This window comes from Podarcis liolepis (genome assembly GCF_965112155.1).
Source record: "Podarcis liolepis genome assembly, chromosome: 16".
Classification (NCBI taxonomy): domain Eukaryota; kingdom Metazoa; phylum Chordata; class Lepidosauria; order Squamata; family Lacertidae; genus Podarcis; species Podarcis liolepis.
Window position 1 is genome coordinate 18,956,341 of NC_139567.1, and position 27,748 is coordinate 18,984,088.

The 27,748-nt window shown below is 44.9% G+C and overlaps 1 protein-coding gene and 1 long non-coding RNA gene across 9 annotated transcripts in view; one reads left to right on the forward strand and one right to left on the reverse strand.

Annotated features, from left to right (window-relative positions):
• The window catches only part of LOC310696120, a 493,645-nt gene that overhangs the window by 197,907 nt on the left and 267,990 nt on the right, over positions 1–27,748 (forward strand). The gene's annotated exons all lie outside the window — the stretch shown is intronic.
• NCAM1 (neural cell adhesion molecule 1) overlaps positions 22,633–27,748 on the reverse strand; it is a 226,853-nt gene continuing 221,737 nt past the window's right edge. For all 8 annotated transcript variants that reach the window (XM_083480927.1, XM_083480934.1, XM_083480933.1 and 5 more), the window contains one exon: positions 22,633–27,642. In XM_083480927.1, the coding sequence (XP_083337053.1) occupies positions 27,519–27,642 (124 nt within the window). In that variant the 3' untranslated portion in view covers positions 22,633–27,518. The remainder of the gene's footprint in view (positions 27,643–27,748) is intronic.

Here is a 27,748-nt window from a genome sequence, read left to right on the forward strand (position 1 = left end):
ACAAAAAACCAGGAAAAAACACTGATCTAGAAACACTCCATTCTCACCAAGTCCTGGTGGATTTAGTGTAGTCCCCCCAAATGTGTTACATTAGATATGTTTGTTGTTTTAAATATGCTCATCTTAGTAGGTTTTATTTATATATGTGATTTTTACCATTCTTCAACAGGACCCCGGGGGCAGCTGCAATTTTGATGAAACCAAGTAAAACAAAAAAACCACCAGAAAGCATTAAAATGCTACCATTTGAGAGCAGACAGCAGAATCACAACCTACACTGAAACAGCAGGAAAAGTGCAGGAAAACTGTGAAGAGGCCTCCCTTGGGAAGCCAGCCGGGCAACTGCTCTGCACTTTCCCTGCTGTTTCAGTGTAGGTTGTGATTCTGCTGTTTTCTCTTCTCATGAGGTGGCCAAAGCACTGGAGCCTCAGCTTCAGGATCTGTCCTTCCAGTGAGCACTCAGGGCTGATTTCCTTCAGAATGGATAGATTTGATCTTCTTGCAGTCCATGGGACTCTCAAGAGTCTCCTCCAGCACCATAATTCAAAAGCATCAATTCTTCGGCGCTCAGCCTTCTTTATGGCCCAGCTCTCATTTCCATACATCGCTACTGGGAAAACCATAGCTTTAACTATACGGACCTTATCCCCTCTTTAGCAGCAAAAAAAAGACTGCCTGCAGAATTTTCCTCAATATTTGCAGAAGAGTGCATAGTTTTCTTCCCAGATGAGATTAATACATAATGACAGTTATCTGTATCAACCACCAAAGCAATATCATGGCAATGGGCTGCCTCTGGTATTCCCAGGGCCAGTCATTAAATCTCTGCAGTAGATTCTTTCAGGTCGTTGTCATCATCGTTATAATATTGGTCTGTTTCATAAACCTCCAGTAAAATTACTTCATCTCCATTTTCTGTTCACTTATATTGTAGAGGGAAAGGCAACAGTTTCTGCCTCTTAAAGAGCCAGGCTTTTTAATGGCATTCTCAAATAGGAAAATATATATGACAAGGGAGATTAGGAAAATACATATGACAAGGGAGATTAGGAAAGAGGCAAAGATCTACAGCGAAGATGGGAAACCGTCACCACCGAACATCTAATCATGAATTTTCAACAGCAACTAGGGCAGAATCTTTGCCCACGAGCATTCAATTGATATTGCAAAGCAAAACCATCATTCTCTGTCAAAAGATAATGATTCACATTTACTTCCAGTTTGCTGTGTATTAAATCTAGAAAATCAAGCAGGCGTATCGGCACTATAGTGCACCCTTTTGTACTTTCTTCGTGCACTGAACTGGAACCTAAACTCAAAATTATATCACATTCAATAATGTAATTCACACATTCGCCCAGAAAACTGGAAGAGAGATTTTTCAGCATCGGTAACCTTTCCTTGCATGAAGAAGCAATAATGAGCTCTGATTCCTCTCCATTTGCCTTGGCTAGAAGCGTATGGGTCACTGCTAATTTTCCAGTTTAATAATTCAACATGGCCTTGGTTTGCCCATCAGCAAAATGGGCATTCCACCAAAGTCCCTTTGGAGAAAAGGTGTTGAAGTGTGAAATGTTGTTGTTAGCAATTAGTTCTTTTGTGCAATTCAGGAATATAAAAGTGGTGCAAAAGAAATGGGACTCTATTAAAAACCATAACAATTTTATTATTTATACTCCACCCATCTGCCTGGGTTGCCCCAGCCACTCTGGGTGTCTTCCAGCATATACAAAAACATAATAAAACATTAAACACTAAACATTAAAAACGTCCCCATACAGAGCTGCCTTCAAATGTCTTCTGAAGGTTGTATAGTTCCTTATTTCCTTGATATCTAATAGTAGGGCATTCCACAGGGCAGGTGCCACTACTGAGAAGGCCCTCTGCCTGGTTTCCTGTTACTTCACTTCTTGCATTGAGGGAACCACCAGAAGACCCGCGGAGCTGGACCTCAGTGTCCGGGCTGAATGATGGGGGCCAAAGATGCTCCTTCAAGTACACAGGCCAAGGCCATTTAGGGCTTTAAAGGCCAGTGCCAACACTTTGATTTGTGCTTGGAAATGTACTGGGAGCCAATGTAGATCTCTTAGGACTGGTGTTATATGGTCCTGGCAGCCACTCCCAGTTACCAGTCTAGCAGCCGCATTCTGGAGTAGTTGTAGTTTCTGAGTCACCTTCAAAGGGAGCCCCACGTAGAGCGCATTGCAGTAGTCCAAGCGGGAGATAACCAGGGCATGTACCACTCAGGTGAGACAGTGAGGAAGAGCTGGGTACCATCCATTAAAGCCTCTTTGGATAGGTTTAGAAGGGGATTAGACAAATTCAGGGAGAATGGGGGTATCAATAGCTACTACTCATGATGGCTATGTACTGTTTCTATTAACAGAGGGTGTAAACTTCTGGATGCATGTTCCTGAGAAACCTAATTGAGGGAAATGCTGTTGCTTGCTGGCTAAGAACAGGACGCTGGACTAGATGGGCCACTGGCCTGATACAGCCAATTTTACTGAGGTGTACTGACGCGGGTGGCGCTGTGGGTTAAACCACAGAGCCTAGGACTTGCCGATCAGAAGGTCGGCGGTTTGAATCCCCGCGACGGGGTGAGCTCCCGTTGCTCAGTCCCAGCTCCTGCCAACCTAGCAGTTCGAAAGCACGTCAAAGTGCAAGTAGATAAATAGGTACCGCTCCTGCAGGAAGGTAAACGGCGTTTCCGTGCGCTGCTATGGTTCGCCAGAAGAGGCTTAGTCATGCTGGCCACATGACTCGGAAGCTGTACTCCAGCTCCCTCGGCCAATAAAGCGAGATGAGTGCCGCAACCCCAGAGTCAGTCATGACTGAAGCTAATCGTCAGGGGTCCCTTTACCTTTAGGAGAAAAGCATATTTTTAAAAGGTCCTTCTTTCCAAGTTGACGAATTAGCAATTTTATCACCCTTCCTTCCTTCCTTCAGGAAAGATGAATGTGAAATCCTCATCTTCCAGACAGCTCACATTTTAGGTAATGGAACCATCATGCATATTGGCCCCCATGCGGAAATCCACAGAGTCATTCCTATCCATTCATCTAGCTTTATTTCCTGCTGGAGGGAACACTGAGCCAACTGCTATTTCATATGGTGGAATTAAAATGGGCCCCAGAAGACAAGAGGCAGTGTGTTGGAAATCTCCCATTGACAGCCAAAGACTGGATAGTTTATTTGTGCAGTATTAAAAAAAAAAATTAAAAATCACCCAGCCTGCGCTCTCGTTTTTCTCATAAATGCAGAATGCCTTCTTCCATTTCAGGGCTTGTAAAGGCTTCTCTCCAGGGGGTCTGGATGCATAGTCACTTAAATGCACATTTGTGCTAAAAGGTTGGAGGGGCAGCCTGGTAAATTTCCATATTCCGAGGGTCTGTTTTGCTTTGTAGCTCTCTTCTGACTGAAATGTCAACCAGGATAAACATCTCATCCTGTCCACAACTTGTCCCAAATGGTCTTCCCTGGCTCATGTTCTTGACGATTATGAGCCAATTATGGGTCTTCCATCTGCCATTCTGCTCCCTGACGTTCAGGACTGTGCGGCCGCATGGCCAAAAGGGTATATCTCACATGGCATCACCCCAAACTACGCATAACTAAAGGTTTGGCTTCCCACAGTGAGCACAGCGATGGCTCAGAGCAGGAAGACACCAGTATCACAATGCCATTATACAAATCTATGGTGTCACCATATTTGGCCAGCTCACCTGAAAAAGGTTTTTTGGGGAGGGGGGGGGGTTCTGTGTTGTTTTTATGCTATAGGGTTTATTTAAACATACAGTGGTACCTCGGGTTAAGTACTTAATTCGTTCCGGAGGTCCGTTCTTAACCTGAAACTGTTCTTAACCTGAAGAACCACTTTAGCTAATGGGGCCTCCAGCTGACGCCGTGCCACCGGAGCACGATTTCTGTTCTCATCCTGAAGCAAATTTCTGAACCTGAGGTACTATTTCTGGGTTAGCAGAGTCTGTAACCTGAAGTGTATGTAACCTGAAGCATATGTAACCCGAGGTACCACTGTATATACAACTTGCATCTAGATGGAGGGAGTTCCGATCAGTCACATCCCAGGATGGTCCTGTTGCTGCAGCCTCAGATTCCAATAAAACCCAAACGTCATGTGTGACCTTCTCTGGGGCTCTGTAACAGAATGTTGCAGTATCAAGAGCTGTTAGCCATTCCATTCTATCCCCCCCCAAAAAAAATCAATTTGTATAAGGTGGAAAGTTCCCACTGAAGTGAATGGGAGCTGTTGTTTTTCTGTGCAAACTGGTGGCATCAAATCAATACTCTAGGAGAGAGGCAAAGGCTTAAAAATCTACCTTGCACCCCAATACTAGGGTCCAAACCTATAGCAGGCACCCTGCCGTGCTGACAGTTTGTGGGGTTTTTTTTAATTTTAAAAAACCCTTTACTTGTGGGCAGAAGAATGCAGCTAATATGTCATCTCACTTGGCCTTTAGTTACGAGCAACAAGGAAAGGAAAGAACTGTAACAACATTTCTTAAGTATGCTCACCGCTCACAAATTCCCCCTTTCTTCCTTTCCAAAGCTATTGAAATTTCCTCTGTTGGAAGAGGCGCATATTTCAGTGCCACAAGCTTCCCTAGCCAGGGCCATCAGCTGAAATTTACTCGGCATTACTGTAAAAAAGTAGGCTCCTAAGGTGCCGCAAACTTAGCCCCAGTTTCTTCGAGGACAAGGTGTCCTGCATTTGTCATCACTGTCTTTTAGCCAAGCAGGGGCTCTTCTCAGCAAGCCCATATAGATCACCACCAAGGTGTTGTTGTTGTTGTTTAGTTGTGTCCGGCTCTTCGTGACCCCATGGACCAGAGCACGCCAGGCACTCCTGTCTTCCACTGCCTCCCACAGTTTGGTCAAACTCATGCTGGTAGCTTCGAGAACACTGTCCAACCATCTCATCCTCTGTCGTCCCCTTCTTCTTGTGCCCTCCATCTTTCCCAACATCAGGGCCTTTTCCAGGGAGTCTTCTCTTCTCTTGAGGTGGCCAAAGTATTGGAGAGAGTTTTGACCAAACGTGATCCACCTGGAGCAGAAACCGGAAAGCCACTCCAGTATCCCTGCCAAGAAAACTCCATGGACAAAGACAACCACTAAGGTACAAGCTGAAATTTCTTTTGGTTCTCTCCCCCCCCCCCACTTCTTTTTTGTATTCTAACTAAATTGGAGCTTTTCTCCTCACTCCTTAGTGACCTTTGCTTGGACTTTCCCCCTCACCAGATGGATTGCAACTAGAATCTCATTTGGAGCTTTAATGAGCTGCAAAATGTTTCATTTGTTCGTTGAAAAGCCTTATGAGATTAGACTTCAGAGGAAGGTGCTGGGTCAGGAGGTCTGGGTCTGAGGTGGGTGCAGAATACAGGCTGTGTTCAAGTCCACAATCCCCCCTCATTTAAATTAAACCAACTTACAAAACAGCCAGCAATTTGCATAGAGCTCTGCTTTAAGACCTCCGGTTTCACAAAGTTTATTTTCCGGATCTCAGTTAAATTGCTGAGCTCCATGACCGAGAAGGAGTTTACCTTCAAAGCTCCTAACTATAATGACTGATACTGGTATCCAGTCTGAAAACACGTCTGCAAGGCAGTTACCCAGTGAAATACCCTTTCACAAGAATACAGACCTTCCCTCTTATCAATAGAAAACAAGGAAAGCCTCTATAGCAGGCATAGGCAAACTCGGCCCTCCAGATGTTTTGAGACTACAATTCCCATCATCCCTGACCACTGGTCCTGTTAGCTAGGGATGATGGGAATTGTAGTCCCAAACATCTGGAGGGCTGGAGTTTGCCTATGCCTGCTCTATAGTATGTGCCTTTTCTGAAACTTGGTGGCCCATGTCAATACCCAAAGCCCTTTCCTGAAAGCAAAAACCCAACATGCATTGAAACCCTTTCCCTCAAAATCCACTCCTTTCCTTGTGGTTTAAACAAGGAGGGAGAAAAATGGTCCTTTGGTTTGTTTTCATACTGCTCTACTCAGCAGCAAAAATGTTTCCAGCTCCGTTGTCTGGCAGAACATCTGCATCTCTGGCAGAACAGAGAGGTTTTACCAGGGTCTTAAAGCAGACCAGCTGCAAAGTTAGACAACCCCCCCCATTCCCTTAGTGGGCATTCCCAGTGGCCCTTTTTGTGTGCCAATCCTCAATGCCTGACAGCACTGAGTTTGGTATTAGAAAAAGTGATGCTGGCATGAGGCTTTCCAAATTGGCTACCACTGCAGCACATAAAATGCAGAGTAATTGTTGAGTTTGCTTGACCTGCCAACAACCCCAGATTTTAACAATTTAGTTGAAGTTTTCAACCTGGTTCCTACCCCTCTGACTTTGGATTTTATCTTCTACATTTCATTTTTCTTTTGTTCAGTTTTGCCTTCGTTGAAGTTCCTCCTAGCCATTGATTAGTTTCACTAGACAGAGGTCTATGGCAATCTATGCAATCTTGGCCAACTCAGTGAGCTGGATGTGGTTGTCAGGGTGGCCACCTAGATTCCTTCCAGGCAAATGAACCAAGGGAAACTAAACTTCTGACTCCTTTGGTTGTCATTCCTCACTCTCCTCTGAATTTGACACTCAACAAGCATTTAAGGCTCTGTTTGGCTAGAGGCACCATTTGTTGTCTTGGGGTGCAAGTTATATTTTAAAATTAAAATAAATAACCAGCATAAAATAAATAACCTCTTGAGAGTCCCATGGACTGCAAGAAGATCAAACCTATCCATTCTTAAGGAAATCAGCCCTGAGTGCTCACTGGAAGGACAGATCGTGAAGCTGAGGCTCCAATACTTTGGCCACCTCATGAGAAGAGAAGACTCCCTGGAAAAGACCCAGATGTTGGGAAAGATGGAGGGCACAAGGAGAAGGGGACGACAGAGGACGAGTTTGACCAAACTGCAGGAGGCAGTGGAAGACAGGAGTGCCTGGCGTGTTCTGGTCCTGGGGGTCACGAAGAGTCGGACATGACTAAACAACTAAACAACAACAACCAGCATAGATGGAAGCTACAGAGGAATGGAAGGAAGGTGGGGTTTAAACCCTACCATGGTCATGACCAGGCACTGAGGCTCTCATGGTTGCTATTTGTAATGGGATGAGCCATTCGCGATTGGGATGGACTTAGATAAAAGAGAGGTGCTGTCTCTTGATCCAGTGCTGAAATTGCAGCTGCCCTTTCTTTTGCCAGTCGTCCTCCAAGCCGCAGATGCATATGTGTCTATAAGTTAGAAAAGTCATATAAATAGCACAGCTAGAGTTCAGAGAGTGAGAGAGAAATTCTGATGGCACTTTACTGAGAATACTGAACAAAAACAGCGTATGATTTGGGGGAAAAGGAAACAGATTTTTTGTCTTTCTTACTTCAGGTCCTGTACACAGCAGGGAGACAGTCAATGAATTTCGCTCAGAACAACACACTACTTCAGCAAACTTCATGCTACTCTGCCTGGTTGTTAAGCAACACCTCCCCCCACCCCCACCCCCACCCCCCCGAACTAGTTGACTTTAACACTAACAGAATTCATCCTTGAGTTGACACATGGAATGAGCTCTGCCGTTGCCCTTCCAACAAAAGAGACAAATGGCAATGGCACTTGCTTCACAACCTGCTCGAAGCCTTCCATGGGGCATGGGGCTGACCACAACGGAAACAGAATGCTGGGCTAGATTGTCCAATCCAGGAAGTCAGTGTATACAGTGTTATGCTGTGTAGCAGCTGCTTTGCATAGGATCTTCTCAACAGGTAAATATTTGTTTTAAATGTGTGTCTGTCACAAGAGCAGAAAGACCCCATAGCCTTCTCGAGAGAAGATGATCTCTTCACAGCTGTTTATTGCTGGTGTGAAGAGATAGCCATCTTGTCTTCCCTGCAGAGCTGACAAAACACTTGGTTTATTGGTATTGCTCGCCAGTATTGCAAGATGTTTTGGATTGCAACTCTCATCCTGGCTAAAGCTGGCAGAGGTTTTAGTCCAAAACATCTGGAATAGACCAGGTTGGTGAAATCTACTATAGATGAATAGTAATCAGGCTTCAGCCTGGACGTAACTGAAATCAAACCATGTGGGAGTGACACTCTATGATGCATTAGCCAATTACCGTATTTTTCGCCCCATAGGACGCATCGGCCCATAGGACGCACCTAGTTTTTTGGGGGGGAAATAAAGAAAAAAAATTATTCCCCCCCCCAGATGCGGGGCTGGGGCGGGGGAAGCCCGAGGCTACTGCAAGCAGACTGGTCATCCAGCAACAGGCAGCCAGATGAATTGCTGCCTTTGCCAGGTCCAGCGACCTCCCGCTCTTGTGAAGGTGGGGCACAGTCTCTCATTTCCTGCACTAAAGTCAATAACTGGTGCAGGAGACCCAGCCCTCAGTCCAACATGAAATCCTCTGTAGCCATTTCCCAATAACATCAGAGCAGGAATCTTGCAGCTTAAGGTGTTTTTCCACCTTAGGACCATACCACCAAGGGTCGGCATAGTGAGGCATCCACCAAGTGCCTGTGCTCAAGAAACGGCCCCACTGACAAGAGCCCCCTGGGCTTGCTGCAGTGAGGAAAGAGACTCACGGAAGAAGGGTGTCTTGCCCAAAGCTCCTCCGAAACCTGGAACCAATATTGGATCTTACTAGGTAAAGGGACCCCTGACCATTAGGTCCAGTCATGACCGACTCTGGGGTTGCAGCACTCATCTTGCTTTATTGGCGAGGGAGCCGGCGTTTGTCCACAGACTGCTTCCGGGTCATGTGGCCAGCATGACTAAGCCGCTTCTGGCAAACCAGAGCAGCGCACGAAAACGCTGTTTACCTTCCCGCTGGAGTGGTACCTATTTATCTACTTGCACTTTGATGTGCTTTTGAACTGCTAGGTTGGCAGGAGCAGGGACCGAGCAACAGGAGCTCACCCTGTCGCAGGGATTCGAACCACTGACCTTCTGATCGGCAAGCCCTAGGCTCTGTGGTTTAACCCACAGCTCCACCCGCGTCCTTGGATCTTACTAATTAAAAACAAAACAGCAGGTTTTGAAAATCAGTCCTGGCTCCTGCAGCTTTACTCAGAGAGCTTTGGCTTTGTGGAAATACTGACAGTGCTCTGCCTTCTCAGAAAACAAACAAAAGATCCTCCACTCAGCTATAAAGGGGGGGAAGGAGAGACAGAAGGAACCCTTTCTGAAACTCTGCAATTATTCCAGGAAAGTATATAATTGAATGAAGTGGTACACAGACATGATTTCGCCTCTTCAAATAAACAAAGTCTTAGTCATTTGCATTTCCCCACGAGTCCCGTCTCTCCTCCTAAAGGCCCCTGCTGCTGTCATAGCAGATGCATTTTCCAGAGCATAAGGTGGTTTGCCAGCCTGGTGTCATCATTGCATGGAAAGAGATGTATAGATCTGAGATTTTGCAAAAAAAAATATGACTAAACACACTTGCATGCTATGGATTAGTTGTTAAGGACCAAGACAGGAAAGTCTATGGACCAAATGCTTTTTGAAGCTCCTAATTTCCTCTGCCACCTGTACCACTTACAGTTTGTTTAGACAGAGTTATACTTTTAATTTGTGAGGCGTCATTGCAATAGTCCCCCATTCTGCAGAGGGGGAAATGAAAGCTGAGGCACAGCGGATTGCTCAAAGTCACAAAGGGAACCTGGATTACTGACCGGGGTCAAGAACTCAAGCCTCTTCTCTCTGCTGTTTGAAGCCACTGTCAGATAAAAGACAACAAATTCCACATGAAGGGAATTTTGTGCAGTCTGTTGCTCATCAGTGCAAAATTGGGAGCATCTCTCTCTCTCTCTCTCTGTCTCTGATCTGCTAAGCCCTGACAGGATGAGACATGTCCAGACCCTGACCATTTTGCAACATCTGAGAAGATGCAGATCACCTTTGCATGAGATGAGATGGATATGGCTTTCATATACCTGTAGAAAGGTTCAGAAGGCAACTGCTGGAGATAATAGGATCACTTCTGAATATCCACTGGAGGTGAATAGCAATTCATTTACCTTTCTTTGTAAGGAAAATGGCGCAGGGGGGACAAGTTAACCCCCAACTATAACGCATCCTACTTTGCACAGGGCAGCTCTCTATTAATATGATGATGATTAAAATTTCTATCCTATCCTTCCTCCCAAAGTAGTTCAAGGAGGCAAACACCAAAGTGATAAAAATCAATATTATCTATCTAACAATGTGACACATTTATGAGCATTAATAACACCTTCACTTTTTTTTTGAAGGGGTACCCAGTCCAAATCTGGTTTAAGAATAAGAAACCCTAAGAAGGGAGAGCAGGAGGGGCCTTGGAAGTCACCTGCAACAGGTAGCCCCCGAACAAAGCAAAGAAGCATGTTTATTTTAAAGAGCAAAGGTAAGCTCTTCTCTTTTCGATGTGATGCAAAAGGCAATAACAATGTGCTATCGCCACCTAGAGCTCACACTAGTAACAGCGAGTGACAGCTTTTTTCAGCTAGAACTCATTGGAACTCAGTTCTGGCACCTCTCAGGTGGGCGCCAGTGCCATTCTAAGAGAACAAGGGAGGCGTTCACGATAAATCCCAACACCTCTTTTTCTAAAAAAAAAAGCACCGGTTGCATAGCTCCACTCGATGTTCAACATATAGTGGGATTGCACCCATTGTGACAAGCCCTAAGTATTATTCAGGATAGACTCAAGGAAATTAATGGATACGACTAAGATAGGCCCATTGATTTCATTAGGTCTAATCCTGGGTGCACATGCAATTTATGATAAGGAAGCCAAGAATGCCAACTTGAATAAAATAGTTTGGAGGCCCAGGTAAGCCCCACCCCACATAACTGAGCACAGGATGCAGTGCACACACACCATTTGAATGGGAATGCCCATCAACGTTGTGGGGGCCCAGCCCTCTCAAAAACATTATTGTGAGCACCGAAGCCCCCACAGCCCCTAGGAGAGGCATAGGCAAACTCGGCCCTCCAGGTGTTTTGGGACTACAACTCCCATCATCCCCATCCCTAGCTAACAGGACCAGTGGTCAGGGATGATGGGAGTTGTAGTCCCAAAACATCTGGAGGGCCGAGTTTACCTGTGCCTGCCCTAGGAGTTGGCTCCTATGATAACCGGGAGGAAAGGAAGAAAGCTAAAAGGAAAGGAACAGGTGTGGCACCCTCATTCTGCCTTGTTTCCTCCCCTAAGTTATATGGACAGGGTTACGATGGCCGTGCATTCTGATTTAGTTATGTTACCCATATCTACTCTGAGGAGGTACAATAAGGAAAGGGATTGAATGTAAAGATGCCCTTGCACTAGTCATGCTTTTATATAATTCTGTGGTGCAAGCACACTTGCACTCGGAAGTCTCTTCCCACTCCCCACACATTGCATACTGCTCTAAGGCCATGGGAAGAACTCAGCACACAGGGTCTTCAAAGGAAGGGACAACTGCAATTTGAGAAGTGTGCCGCTAGATGGCAGCATCTGATCGTTTTTAAGCACTAACCAAACACCCGGCATTAGCTACATATCTCTTAAAAAAAACCCACCCCAAACTGTTAGCATTTCCCACGTGGAATGGCTACTTATTTCCCCCGAATTGGGATCAATCAGAACTAGTTAGTTTAAGAAGGCATGTGCACTACCAGTGCATAAAATTAAAAACTAAACAGTTTTGAGGTTTTTGGGGTGGTTGTTTTTTACGAAATAAAATACTAATAATAAAATAGAATAAAATCTAGAGCTAACAGTAAAATAATACATAGAAACACTGGGCCCAGCCTTAAACCAACTCAAATCTGTGGGACCATCTAGCACAGTATTGTCTACACTGATTGGCAGCAGCTCTGGGAGGGTTTCAGCCAGGAGGGTATCTCTCCCAGCCAGGTTGAAGCAGGCTGGTTTTGCATGTTGCTTTTCAGGTTTTCCCAGGATTGAGGGATTGGCTCCATTTGTCACGTGAACGGTGCCCAGAAGTCTTTGGCTCACAGTAATACTCAGTGTGGACAAGGCCTGGCAAGCTTTTCCTTGGGGACACCAGGAATCCACCTGAGACTTTGGGACTCAGCTAGATTCGTAAAGAAAAAGTGTTTTGCATATATACGTCATATATGCAATATAACACTGTGACACCAGAGGGCGCTGTGGAGTCCCGTCTTTCCCTATTGGATTTCCCTGTATGAGTTTACAATGCGTTTAATTGAATTGCTTCTTTGATGTGTCTATGTCCAGCCCTCCTGTAGACAAAGTCTGTGCTGAGCCACTGGTGGTCCTTCTTATTGAAGGGGGGGGGATGTCAGGAGCTCGGCCTACACTCGAGTAGGACCCTGGCAGAGACACATGCCCGACTGGCATGTTCTTGCCCTCCTGGTTGATCATTAGGGAGCTTCAAAAGCTTTCTTCTGCCCGAACATCACAGCGACTGATGTCTACCAACACCGGCACACTTAGGGATCCGCAGAGTCTTTGCAGCTTTGCGTAACAGACCTCAGCAACTCAGCATTTTGGCTAATCTACTTTATTTACATATAAACACACATGGAGCACTGCAACATGGCTCCCTCTCTCTCTAGCATCAGACAGCAAAGAGAAAGAACAAAAGAAAATAGTCCCACTTCACAGAACATAGTCACACAAACATCCTGTCTCCGTCACTTCCTACTCTGTGGAGTCAAAACATATACCGTCATGTGATAGACAACAATCCCATGACTGCAATCATGGAGCAGGAATGCTAACAGGGGATCCCCTGTGAGCTGGGCTCCCACTTGCTTGCTCTTTTCATGTAGGCGGAGCAGCTTATCCTGGAAGTTGTTTTGAATAGAGCTCCCATCCTCCCTGAGCATCAGTCTCGCTGGTTGGGGCTCCAACATCTGGAAGGCAACACATGAGCCGCCGTTGGTCTAACCACAGCATCACACCAGACCCTCCAAGTGTCCCTATTTTCCAGAGACAGTCCCGGATTTACAGAAGTCATCCTGGTTTCTGATTTGATCCCAGAATGCCCCGCTTTTCCTTAGGACGTCCCCATTTTCACTGGAGAAATGTTGGAGGGTATGCCACACTTTGCTGGCTTCCCCAAGGCCGCCCACCAAACACCAGGGCACTTTTCTGCCTCTCACTCTCCTCCACTTCTCTCCGTCTCCTTCCAAAATATTCTGCACCATTAATTCTCTGCATGGATCATGCTGGGGGCTTCTTCCTCCACCACCACCACCATCCCTGCAGGCCCCAAATCCTTGGCTTTCCCGATTCTCCACAACATTATTAGTGCAAAGGAGCCGGGGAGAGAAATTTGCCAAAGTGATTTCTTTGCAGCTCTCGTCCATTAGCAGGATCGTGCCTGGCCTTGCAGACATTTATTTTAACTGCCTTTCCTGCGGTAAATCATTCTTCTCTCCCTTCACACCTCCGCTTGTATGTACCGCTAAATGGATGCCTTCAAAGCCAGAATGCCAAGCAAGTCATTAGTTGAGATTGCAGAGTCTACCATGTTCCTCCTAGCAAATAAATATTAATGGAGGGTGAGGGGATAATGAGAATTATGAACACCCAATGGCAGGCCAGTATCCTCTAACCTGGGAAGGGCTGCTAGAGACCAAAGAATCAAGAAAGCTGGCAGGCACTAAACACTCGCTGCTTCCATTTCTCTATTCAAACATCACAAAGAACTTAAGCACTTTTTGCTCCTTTTAGGACCCCAACCTTGGAGGCAGGGAAGGGCTAATCTGTTAATTTCAGTTCCTCTCTCCATCCTGCCAACTTCTCCTATTCTCTACATCATAGAATCAGAGAATTAGAAGGTACCCAGGGGCCATGTAGTCCAACCCTCTGAAATGCAGGAATAAATCAGTTCAGGATCATTTATTTTTACAGGTCCTCATGAAAATTCCCCAGCATTTTCCTGGATGTTCCTTTTGATAAACTCAATTTTGCATGCAGCTTTGTCTAATGTACACATATTTGCAATCTTTGAGGCAAGCCATTTCTATATGCTATATCCCCCCCCCCGACACATGCCCATTTACACACACTCTTTCTCCTAATGTGTGAATTTTGGTACCCACTCTTTGGTCGGAGAGCTGCATTGTGAAAATTCAGAGACGTGTGCATTTCAAAGGGTAGTGTGTTTCTGTTCATGTCTTGTTTTGGGCAGTGTGAACTAGTAAGTTTGCATTGAAATACAAAGCAAATCTCTCTCCCATCCCTACTACTACGTACTTACTGGCTATATATACATGCCCACAACACACACCGTTCTTCAATCTCCTCCCCACACCCATGCTTGCTGAGCACTGAGCACACATCTAAATATGATCTTCCCTCCTAAATACTGCATTCTGTTTGAAGTTCAAAATACGGAAATGTCCAAACATCATCCAGCCTCTCTCTCACACACCATTTTATCCATATATACCCTCCACCTCCCCTTCTCCATCCAAGTCAGCAATGTGCAGGGTTAGTTCACCCATGAGGCAAGGTGAGGTGACCTCAGGCGGCAGGATTCATGGGGGCAGCAGAACCCAATGCAGATCTCTATTCTCCTCTTGACCCTGCTGTAGATCTTCACTTACCCCTCCTTCCCCAGCAGGGAGGGAGCCACCATTTTGTGGTTCACCTCAGGTGACAAAGTGTCTTGGGCCAGCCTTGGCTGCTGGTCAACTTCCAAATGTTATCCAAGTCAGAGAAACTTCCTGCACACCTATTTGCAGTGCAGGGGAGCAGGCGTGCAATGGAGTCCCGTCCCCAGGACTGTCATTGCACAGTGCAGATTAAATCCAAGTGTTGCCCTTCTTCGTGGAATCTTGTTAGACTGATAAAACAAAGCCAGAGGAATTGCGCCCTGATCCCAGATCGAATCCAACGGAGTCAAAAGAAAGCACCGTTGCTTCTTCTGAGCCTCTGTCCCAGTCCTCTTCAGTCACCAGGCTTGATTTACAATGGCTGGGATGTGGTTTAACCAAGCATATTAGCACCTGGGGTATGCCACAACTGAGTCAGGAAAGTATTTTATGTTTGAAAGAAATGTTTTGTGGAGCAAAAGCGAGATCAAATGGAGGACTGTCCACTAGATGGCAGCCATGGCCAAGGTATGGCTCCTCAACAACTCCACCTGCAAAACATAGCATCCCTCCAGTTCATCTTCTCTACCTCCACCCCCCAGACTTGATTATCATGGGACCCCGTTTTCTGAAGCTTGCTCATATATTCTTGCTTGCTGGAATGAGCTGGTGAGCTTCCACCTTTCTCACCAGAGTCTGGCCATCACTAGAAGTTCACAACTGGATCAGCAACAATAACTGTGATTGGGTTTAGAGTCTAGAATTCACACGAGTCTCAGATTGGTTCCTGGTGGCCAACTCCTCCCATTTTTCTTTTTTTAAAAACACAATCTGAAGAGAGTCCCTTCGGAAGCTCTAACTTCACAACCCCCTGCTATTATTTTGCTGTGCTCTGCTGTAAGAGGTTCATTCGCTTCCCATCATATCTCAATACGGTGGTACCTCAGGTTACTGACGCTTCAGGTTACAGACTCTGCTAACCCAGAAATAGTACCTCGGGTTAAGAACTTTGCTTCTGGATGAGAACAGAAATCACACGGCGGCAGCGGGAGGCCCCATTAGCTAAAGTGGTGCTTCAGGTTAAGAACAGTTTCAGGTTAAGAACAGACCTCCAGAACAAATTAAGGTCTTAACCCGAGGTACCACTGTACACTTATATAAAATATTTCGCTTTTGGTGGCCCAAACCTTATAGCATTGAATGAAACACTAGTTCCTTCATGTGTGGGATTATATGAGAGGGAAAGGAACATGGGTGGTGCTGTGGTCTAAACCACCAAGCCTCTTGAGCTTGCTGATCATAAGGTTGGCAGTTCGAATCTGTGTGACGGGGTGAGCTGCCATTGCTCTGTCCCAGCTCCTGCCAACCTAGGAGTTTGAAAACATGCCAATACCAAGTAGATAAATAGGCACCGTTGCAACCAGAAGGTAAACAGCATTTCCCTGCTCTCTGACTTCTGACACATCTTTAACTTAGTAACAACAGCAAAGCTGATCATTGCAACAACAGCAAAGCTGACTTGAGGGTGGTGGTGGGGATGCCAAAAATATGTGTAGAAAATGAATAAACAAGGTTTGGCAATTAGCATGATTGTTAAAAATCAGTGAGACATTAAAATTAAAAGACAGTCGCAGAATCCTAAATTTGTAAGAGCGGGATGCTTTTATTGATTATTGAAGGACAAATTATAATGTGGAAATTAATGCATATTTCTGCTTCATTATCTCATAATTAACAGTCCGATCAGGTTGGACAATGATTTTGTATAATTTTCTAAGTGTTTAGTAGATGAAGTAACGTTACAGGTTTTTGCACTTTGTGGACTTTTTTTTTTTAGATAGATAGTATATAGTGGTACCTCGGGTTAAGTACTTAATTTGTTCCGGAGGTCCGTTCTGAACCTGAAACTGTTCTTAACCTGAAGCACCACTTTAGCTAATGGGGCCTCCTGCTGCCGCCGTGCCGCTGCTGCGCAATTTCTGTTCTCATTCTGAAGCAAAGTTCTTAACCCGAGGTAATATTTCTGGGTTAGCGGAGTCTGTAATCTGAAGTGTCTGTAACCTGAAGCATACGTAACCCGAGGTACCACTGTACTCCTATATATCAGTGATGTGAACATGTGACTTAGCCCCTTTTGGGAAAAAAGCACATTCCAGTCACACAAAAAGGAGACATCAGTAGGGATCAGGTCCTAGTCCTTGGCTTAGTCTCAGGATTTCACAAATGCCTCCTAGCACCTGGACTCCAGAAAGCTCCATATTGCTTGGGAAAGTGTGCAAAGGAAAATCTTAGATGTGCAGAGCAAGCTGTGCTTTGCATTTGCTGACCTGAGTCTGGAATGATCATGGAGGCAAACTTTGGCTATGCGTTCCAATGTGAGATCTCCAGCCCATGCAAATGCCTCTGTCTCTCTCTACCTGGCCTCTAACCTAATTAAGTCATCCACAGCACATCCTGATTTGATCCAGTTAGAGCCCCGGCAGAGGAAAGCAAAATGCATGAGGCTGTGCCATCACAGCTAGATAGACTCATTAGCACTCATTAGCATTACTTGAGGTTAGATCCCTCTAGCGCAGGCTTCCTCAACCTCGGCCCTCCAGATATTTTAAGACTACAATTCCCAGCATTCCTGACCACTGGTCCTGCTAGCTAGGGATCATGGGAGTTGTAGGGCAAAAACATCTGGAGAGCCGAGGTTGAGGAAGCCTTCTCTAGCAGGTATATGTGCATGTGGAACTGTTTGCAGATTCCTTTGGATTCATCACCGGGGGTTGGAAATTTAGATCCAAGGCTCAGCAGCTTAGAACTCCCACCAGTACTCTAGATCAGTGTTTCCCAGCCTTGGGCCTCCAGCTGTTTTTGAACTACAACTCCCATCATCCCTGACTAGCAAGACCAGTGGTTGGGAAACACTGCTCTAGATCTTTCTCTCGCTGTGCTCAACTGCCTCCCCTCGGGTGTTCATATTGCCTCTAAGCTCCAGGATTCAGCCCTTGTGCTTCCTCCCCAGTTGCTTGGTTCCCCTTCCTGACCCACATTGGCCCCTGTTGTTGTTCACCCACTGGAGAGCTAACGGAACGCACAGCCTTGTGTTTCTCCTCCAGAGCCTCTGTCTTAGGAAGCTTCCAATCAACAGAGGTTTCAAGGAGCTGCGTGGTCCTCTCCAGTTCCCATCACAAACTGCCAAAGCACAATTCACAAACATTTCCCTGTGAAAAAGTCTCTCTCCCCCACTACTTTACAGTAGGAGAAGTAATATCTCAACCCAGATTTTTCTTTTTACTGTTTCTATCCTTCTGTCTCTCTAGACCTCAAGCAACTTAGCTACACTGCTCCTTGCTTGTATTGCTTATTTTTTCAACATTCCTCTCTCATCTGACATAGCCTCATACATGCCTAGCACCTACCATCTTCCCCTGCCATATTTGGAATGAAGAGAAGAGTTTGGATTTGATATCCCGCTTTATCACTACCCGAAGGAGTCTCAAAGCAGCTAACATTCTCCTTTCCCTTCCTCCCCCACAACAAACACTCTGTGAGGTGAGTGAGGCTGAGAGACTTCAGCGAAGTGTGACTAGCCCAAGGTCACCCAGCAGCTGCATGTGGAGGAGCGGGGACGCGAACCCGGTTCCCCAGATTACGGGTCTACCGCTCTTAACCACTCCACCACACTGGCTCTCATGAGGATCTTCCTGCTTCTACACTTCTTATATTTAACTCCAAGGTTACGTTTTGTTGTTATTGTTGTTGTTATCCGTAATGTCTCAAGAGACAATGGAGTGCACCTCCAGGAGTAAAGTCAAACCACTGTTTTGCCAGCACCAAAGTGACCTCCCTGGGGCACAGTCCCAGGCAGTGTGTATGGAGGTCCTGGGATGGCCAGATGTCAATACCCCCCTCTTGGTCTTGCTGACGTGGTCCAAAGGAAAGCAGAGCAGTATGTCTGGCACCAGCTTTGCTGCAGGAGTTGCCAGAAGGGGCATACAAGGCCAATGCCTATATTGTAAATCTTTTTATTTTTTAACAACCTGCTTTAAAGTGTCTCTATTTTTGTCAAAAATCTTCAGATTCCAAGCTCTGGGCTGTTGCCTGATTGCCAAGTGTCTTATATGTGTTTAATTCTCCCGGAGATGTGCTGCAACTCTGAGCTGAAAATTCATGTCTCAGCTGGCTAGGGACATGGGCACCTATAGGCAAGGGCACAAGAAGGGGTGCCTGGGTACTTTATGGAGAGCAGCTGCAAGGCAGAAGGGGCCTTCTGTAGGTGTGGGTGAGCTTGAGTTCTCCCCAAGTCAAAAGCTGCACTTTGATGCTACCCAATGATGCTCAAATGCACATCTCTTAGCCAGGGCAGCACTGCCTATTTAACTTTCTTTCAGTTCTCTGTTGAGTGACAGGCTTTGGACATTCAAAGGGTGAGTACTGCCACTTAAGAATTCAAACTGGTCTCTGATCCTTGCTCAAGCAGCCACCTTGGGGCCTCTCCCTGATCCTGCGAACTGTGATGCTGCCACTTGTACCCACTTCTTTGCTGGCCAGCTCCTGCTGGAAGTCAGCTCCCTCTAAGTTTTGATCACCACTGCAGACTTGCAACTGGAACAGGGCAGCCTTAGGCTTGCTGGGCTGCCTTGCAACCCTCTCTATCAAAGATGGTTTTAAGGAGATGGCAGAACCTCAAAACTATCCTTCTTCTGTGGAGTCCTTAAAAACAGAGAGCACCTCTTTCTCATCTATCCAGCCCATCACCTGCCATTTCAACAGGCCTCCCAGTTCCTGGCTACAACCACAACTTTTTGTTTTTAATTAGGGCTGCCAATCACCTCTGAAACTTATTAAGAGCTCATCCAGCTGTGGAAGATAAGAGTCTGACAGGTTGCTGGATGAGCTGTGGAGCCCAGGGTAGCGCTAAGCAACTGATCTCATCTCCATTTCTAATCGTGGAGCAGGCTCCCATGCAGAATCGCCAGGGAAAGAGCAGATTAAACATGGGAGAAGCAGTCAGGGAAACTAATCCACAGCTTTCGCTTGTGTACAGAAGTCTTAGCACACATTTAAAAACAGCAAATTGTCAAGGGCCACAGCAGTAGGGTTCTCACGATTTATGAGCAGATACTGAATTTCTAGGGTCCTCACATCCCACCGCTTTCATGAGCTTGCCACCATGTCACACCCTGCTGCTATCACCTACAGAAGTTTGTTTGCTTGTTTGCAGAATGTGTCTTTGGTGGAAAACATTGAGCAGAGCATGCAAGTCGATTCCAGCAGCGTACCAGTTGTCTACCTACATACTCTCCAAGCAATTCTGCAGCATAAAGAGAAATTCTTGGCACTGAGTGATGGCTTTAGAAGCCTGAACATCCGAAAAGGGAACTGGAGATTGATGAGTATCTAAAGAAAAACACTCAAATCCAATATGGTGTTTTTCAGCCTGTTTTGTCACAGAGATCAGCCCAGTTCTAGAGATGCCAAACCTATGTCGGTACACTAGAATTTGATCTACAACACCATAAATTTAGGTCAACATCTTCCAGGCGCTTGCATTAATCTTTAGGAGGAGGCGGGAGTCACTCTCACAGTTCATTTTGATGCTCACTGAAGAGCAGCAGGTCGGGTGCAGTTGCCTAGAACAACACGGGGTGTCAGAGGAGTGCATAGGAAAGATTATTTATGGTGCTTGTGTGGCTTTGTTAAAATTATTTCTGTACTGGCTTCTGTAAAGAAATTTGAGTTCTCTGGAGAGCTTCTGCAGCCTTCCTACTGAAGAACAGCAAAAACCACACTTTGAGAAGTGCAAAGGAACCACCCTCAAGATAAGGGCCAACCCAGAACAAAAACCTCTCTTTTTGAGACTGCCTTTTTAAAAAAGTCTGAGGATGTACTAACTGGGGATGGGGGGAATATAGAGCACTGTTGCATACTTGTTTGAAAACATGCTCACCAGTGGGTGCAGGCAAAACAGATAGTTGCTGCTTTAGATGCTCTTGCACAAAGATGTGTACAACTGCACACCACTATGTACAAAAGGACACTGGAAAGACAATTCAGAGGCTACACGTGTACACAGCCCAGGAGACTGTGTGAAATCTTGCAAATATAAACACCCAATAATCCTATCTTGCCACATCTGGGTGGAGCTGGGAAATCCTGAGAGGCAGCAACTTCTATATATCAATTGGTTTGCTTCAAATGTAGTTAATAGTCAAGAGATCTTGAAGTTTTGCCCACTCTTGACATATTTTGCTATGCCTGGACTGAAGAGGGAGAGCATGTTATTTATGGAGTAGAACATAACAGAAAAACCACAGAGCTATAGTTAAAAGGTTATCTAGGCTGGAGGAGGCAGTGGTCCATGGGCCAGGTTTTAGAATTCATCAGTCATGGTGGCTTATTGCTTAATTAGACTAGCAGTTTATAGGGAGCCTTCTAGACATATGCATGTATAATCTGGGACAGCCCAAAAGTTAGTTCTTCAGTGAAAAGTTGGTGAGACCACTCTCCTCTCTTCATAATTTGGTCGCCAGTGCTTACTGATGACCTCTGCAATTTAGACTGGCTCCACTCCATGGGTCTATTAGTTCCAAGACGGAACTGCCAGATTCATAGGTCTGAATCCAAGGGACAAATAAATAGGCCATGTTTACAAGATTCATCTCCAAAGCAGAAGCCTGGTCAGAATGACCTTAAGTCTGACTCACCATGGCTATTATTGCAGTTCTGAAGAGTTGGTAGCATAGGACACATGCCATTTCTGCAGGCCCATACAATACATACTGCTGTAAACGTTTTTTTCAGAGCTGCCAGGTTACACCTCAGTAATGGACTATCAAGGGCTGGTGTAAGTACAGCTGTCGATGGTGACACCTGATGAACCAAAGGCATCCTTTTGTCAATTTTTAAGCATTCAATTTGCTTTCTGGTGGGTCGTCTTCACCTCCTCTGAAGAGCTGAAAATGAACAGCAGCTGGGGGAGTCTCTCACCTCCAGGATTTGCTTATGAAAAGTGCACCATAATTGAGCTTGTCAAAAAGGGCTTTGATTAATGTGCTCGATGAAGCCAACTTAGATTAGAAACTTAATATCCCCAGAGAGTGTGTGTCTTTCCATGTGAGGATGTTAAGTTCTGATTAAAAACAAACAAGCCTTGCAATGCTACAGACCCATGATCTGATTGAACTCAGGTTAGGCTTAAATGCAAGGAATTCAGAGGAGCCACTTGATGTGAATGTTTTACTTCAGGAAAGTTTGACGCTGCCCCTCCCCAATGATTTCTGTCTAACCAAACATCCCATGAGTGCTGAGCTGGAAGTGATCCTGCAAACACACGATTAGACCATTGTTCGGACCATTAGTTTTAAGGCAAACCATTGTTCGGTTTGCCTTAAAACTAATGGGCAACAGAAATTTGTTGGAGAAAAGGAGAGTTCTCACTACTCTCAATGGGCTGATTCTATAAGGCAACTTCATGAGGATTCTTCTTCCTATAGCTTTCACAATCTAAATGATGATTTCCCTCACAGACTGTCCGTGTTAGCAAGCAATCACCAACAGGACTTCCTTATCCCAGTCCAAACGTAACCCCCCCCCAACATTGTTGGTTTCCAACATTCAGCTGTAATTATTAAGTGATATGAGGAAGATGGATGTGTGAATCACCGGTGCTTTTCCTTCCCATCTCAGCCTATGTGTCTAGACCATCAAAAACCACTGTCAAGAAAATCAAGATGACTCTCTTAATAAGGAAAAGGAGCCTGTCAGAAAAGAAATCCTGCTTCCGCAACACCTGGGCCATCAGTTGGAAAACATACTTTGGAAAGCATCAAAGCGCCATGGAACCTATACTAGAGATGTGGAAGGATTGGAGGTGTAATCCAGCAATATCTTAACTCTATTCTGGCTATGGGAGGCGGGTGGAGAGATTGCTAGGGATCGAACCTGAGACTATCTGCATACCTACAATATTTCCAGCTATCATTTGCCCGTAAAATGCAAAAAATCCTGCTTACGAGCTTCACAAAGCCGCCGCCGATATAAACACAACAGAGGGCTAAGACAATGTAAAAACTTTTTTTTTTTTGGTAATTTTTATTTGAACACAAGTATTCTGACAGAATGCAAAGTCAAAATTCTCCGTTAGTATCAGTATTTACATTGGTGAGAATGGAAATAAAGGTGGTATTCCATGTTTCACTCGGTAAAAAGTTTTTTGTCTTTTGTTTTGTTTTTTATAACAAGAGAGAAGGCCCCTAAAACAGGGAATGCTGGGTAGGGATGTGAATGGAGGACTGAGAACCACTATCACCATTGCCTAAGTGAACCCCCAGGGGTCTGAAGACATCCACAGAAAAAGGGGGAGAAATAAAATAAAACCCACACAGTTGTTGTTGTTGTTTTAAAAAAAGACTCCATGGTAAAACTCAAGCAAGAAAATGTGCTATTTTTCCCTAATACATTGCATGAAATACATGTTTACCGTACTACGAGAAGCTGGGTGGTTATATAGATATATATGTATGACGCATACATATATAAATATGCACATCGTAAACAGTGTATTGTTGGTCCCTATTCAAAGGTCTGTGTCTGCTCGAAAAATAAAATAAACAGGTATAAAAATAAAATTAATGTGAAGACACCTTTAAAAATTCATAAGAGAGAATGTTGCTTCTAAATTTAAAACAAAACTCTTTTGCTGCCAAAGGAGGAACGAACAACATATTGGCAAGAGGGAATAGGCAGAGAGATACTGAACGCCATTCCCTTCACCAAGACATAAAAGTCTGCTTCACCGAGAGCTCTGGGACAGGAAGGAGGGCTGCCGATGCAAAGTGGAAACGCTCGCCTGCCAAAGAGCTCTTAATGAAGCAGCCACGGCCTCTTGCCGCCATGGCAACCATGCTGAGAAATGCCTGCCTGGTGAGGGGAAAGAGGGCAAAAATGGCGGCCATCTTGGTCAGTTCATGAGGGAATTTGTGAGGCTTTGCTCTTGCTCAGGAAGGCTCAGCTGACATCAAAGCCCTTTGAAAGCCACAGGAATCTTTCCAGGGATGTCGAGTGGGCTTCAGCTCAGGCCTCAAGATGGCAGCCAGGCTTGAAAAATGCTCGCCCACAGCAAGGCTACCCTAGCCAAGCTTTGAAAGATTTACGTTCCCACAGGAGACTCACGGCCCACTTTGCCTGTGTGGGCCCCACTGGGAGAGGCTATTGGCAGATTATGGTAGTATAAGCCTCCCGTTAGCTCCTTGTCGCTTAGTGGGAAATATAACATATGAGTTATGAGGCAAGAGTTGGTTGGCGACAGTATTTTGCAGGCCCTCACAATGGCCGACCTTCAGGGACCAAGGGACGCCATTCTTGCTATCTTCCGAACAATAAATCCCTGCCCATTCATTTCCCTCTGGGGAGGAAAAAAAGTCCATGTGAGAACATTACGGGGGGGGGGTATATTTACACCCTTTAACAAAATAAATTCCTCGAAGGGCTAGAGCTCCCCTCCCCACTTTATACCTTCTTAAACAAGTCCCCCACCCAGGCACACAGTAGAGGCTCAGACGCCACAGGCGCTGGGTGCGCGCGCATCGATATAAAGGCAGCCTCCATTTCCACCCCCATGAGCTGAAGAGAAAAAACAAAAACAACAAGAAAGCAGCCCCCACCCTGCCCCCACATTTAGCAAAATGACAAAGACTCTTGGTTTTTCACAGTTGGGAATGATAACTGAGAGATGCCACATTGACGGACTGCGCACATGAGATTATTATATCAAAAGGCGTGGCTTCATTTTGCTTAGGCCGGACTGCAGTCTCCCCCCACTGCCACCTCCTCCCTCCCTTCCTTTGCCCCCCCCCATTGACCTTAGCGCAAAGGAATGCTATAGATCACATTCAATTTTGCAGGTTATAGATATATATATATTTAAAGCAACCTTTCCCAGCCTGGTGGCCTCCGAAAGGAGGGAACTAGGTCGTGGAAATCTTGATTTCAAGGCTACTTTTCTTCAGTCCAGAACAGTTGTATTCTCTTCGTTTTATGTATCCTGAAATTGGGGTTTCAACATTTGGAATTTTTCTCGATCACCCCAAACTATTCCCGCTACACCTTCCACACCCAAACGATGTGGAAGGTTTTCTTTCTTTCCGATTTTAAATTTTTTGATACTATGACAAAAAACACATTTCACACTAAGATATTCACGCACTCACAGTGCACAAGCTTGCAGATCTAATGAAATTCTTTTTTAAAAAATGGAAAAAAGATGGTTCTATACAAAGGGCTGGTCTCCTTCACCTCTACATCCTTTTTACCCACATCCCTGTTTGTACATTTATTTATTTTAAAAAGCAGCGAAGTCACAACTTTAAGCACAAGACCACTGCATGAACTCTGTAAATTCTGGGTGTGATCCTGAATAGAACAGGGGGGACCCAAGATTTAGCAATAATGCTGAACATGAATATTCAGGCAAGAAAAGTTAAGAAGATCATTAAGTGCTTCAGAAATCAACTTAAATATCAGATCAAACCTCCCAGATCAGATTATTTGATGCATTTTCTCTCTCTCTCTCAAAAACAACAACAAAAACCCTTGGATATTTCCTAACAACTTTGTAGAATCAGAAACTCGAGGATGGGGGGGGCGGTCCTACTTTTCCAGCAGACCATTGGTGACTTTTGCCAGAAATGGATAAAAGACTGCCTCCATCCATATATTTTGTTGCATGTGTAGAGACCAGGATCCTGATCATTTCATTATCTTTGAAAGCTCTTGAGGGTACACCCTCTGTTGCATTCAGCTGAACTGAATGGGATACCCTCCGCTTTTATGGAGTTTTTTGAGTGCATCAGAGCCATATGAAGCTTTGCATCTCTAAAATTATGCCAAACTCCCATAAGTGGTGAGCTTCACTACATTTTAAACATTGTGTAGGCTGAAAGGAAGCCATATCTGCAGCAATATATCTTAAATAAGGAGGGAGAGTGGGTAATTTTTAAAACTTACCTTCTGAGACCCGCCCTTAACTATACAACCTCCCCTTTGGCTTAACTAACCTTAGGGGGGGATTCCTGGAGAGGAAAGGGGAGATAATGCCTTAGAATAAGAAAAAGAAAAATAACTTACTTCCTGTATTGTTTTGACCCTGACTCCGCACCACCACTGAGCAAGTGCTTAAGTTCAAGCCAGTGACTTTTCTCTCAAAGGGGTAATGTGTTCAAAAGCGAACAGCTTTGCGCATAATAGATCCTCCAATCTTGCGCTACACATTTAAGCCTTTGGACACATGTGTAATGCAATGAAGCTTTGGACATTAAAGGTCTCATATTCCATGGACAGGAATTGAGGTGGACCCTGTCAAATTGGACTAAGCCAATCAAAGCAGAGGGGGAGCCATTCTGACCTGATTTGATCCTAGCGAGAGATTTGGAGCTGCCTGGAGCTGAACCATCGTGGCCCAGCAGCCTGGTCCGAAAAACACCTTGGAAATATGATTTCCATCAAAAGCAAATTCTAACCTATTCGTTTGAGAGGAAGCATTTTTGAGACTCGGGTTTGCAGCACAAGATATTCATTCTTGAAGATGGAATGACTTACACTTCTTACACCCTAACCAGCTATACCTGGACCGTGCACCAACAAAGCCACCTTTCCCAGTGTCCTAAATTGCAGATATTGTGCTGATGCTTTTCAGAACTTCACTCCCCTATTCACACACTTAAAGTTAAACTCATGCTCATCAGTAGGGTGCCCTGAAGCAGGACACTGATTGGACTTTACGTGGCCCATTTGTATAAAACGGAGGAAAAGGGTAAGGGTTTGCTTATTTTTCTTACTCCAGTAAGAAATAAAAAATGATAATAATTAAAAAAGAAAGAAAAGACAAAAGGGGAAACACCTACTGTAAACATCCATTATTTCAAAATGTCTCCCTTTGCAAAGCAAGCATGCTGATCAACCTACTATCTATATAGCCTGTTTTTACTTTCTCTCTCTCTCAGTCTCTCTCTCTCTCGCAATCTCTCTTTAAAAAAAGGCAGCTATTTTACATAGACATTTAAACACAACAAAAGTTTTAAAAAACGTTTTGTCGACTGTAAACACTGGAAGAAAATAAAGTTGGCAAAACCAAATTAAAAAAAACAAAACAAGGAATACTGCACTTTGAAATATCAACTCCAAAACTGCCCAAAGGCATTCTTCCTAAAATGAAACATGTTGGAATTATCACCAGTACCAAAAGGGGGCGCAATCGGCCAAAAAGTCTTCCACGCAAGCCCCATTTAAATGAACATCCACGGGTACCCTGCACACTTCCCGTTCGTTCCAGAGGGCTCTGCGCAACAGACACTGATGGGGGATTGCCCCTTTAGAAAGGAGAACAGAATTCAGTCAGGAAGGGCAAACACACTTTGCGTACAGGACGAATTCAAAGTGAACCAAATAAAAATAAAATGGGGAGGAGATAACTTACTTCAAAGAGTTTACAGGTTTTTCTCAACTCGGCTGAAAAGTATAAAAATAAACGATCTGCGACTGGCCACCCCAGTCTGCTCAGCCTGGCAGAGCCAAGTCTGGCTTCCTAATTCTGTTCTGAATCTCCTAAACATGCTGCAGTTGGGTTTTTTGTTTTGTTAACTCTGCATGGATATTTCGCAAGGGCCCTGGTATCCTAGTGGGGTTATGGGCTTATCCTTGTAGAAGACGAAGAAGTAAAACATTTCGTTTCTTAAAAGCAAGTGCACATAAAATAAAATTCTTCCTACAAACCTAAAAAAAAAAAACCCACCACAATTCCCCCATTGTATGCATTTTTTTTTGTCTGTTTTCTTTTTAAAAAAGGCAAAGACATTAGAGGGATGAGATGTGTGTTGTGTGTTTTAAATGCTCAGGTGAAGTTGTTTGTTCTGTCAATTTTTTTAATTTTTTTGTTTTGTTTTGTTTCGGCTCAGTTGCCCATCATGCTTTGCTCTCGTTTTCATTTGTTTGTGTGGCTTCATTGGGTACCGTCTTGACTTCTGCTGCGGGGGCTGTCTTGGCTTCTGTGGCTTGAATTGCAGACTTTTCATCTACGGGGGTTTTCCTGTTGGGAAAGTCACCAAATATTGTAGATTAAACAAAGGCTGGTAGCTGCCCTTTCAACAAAACTTGGTGCCTGAGAAAGGAGAAGCCCTCCATGCTAGAGTTTA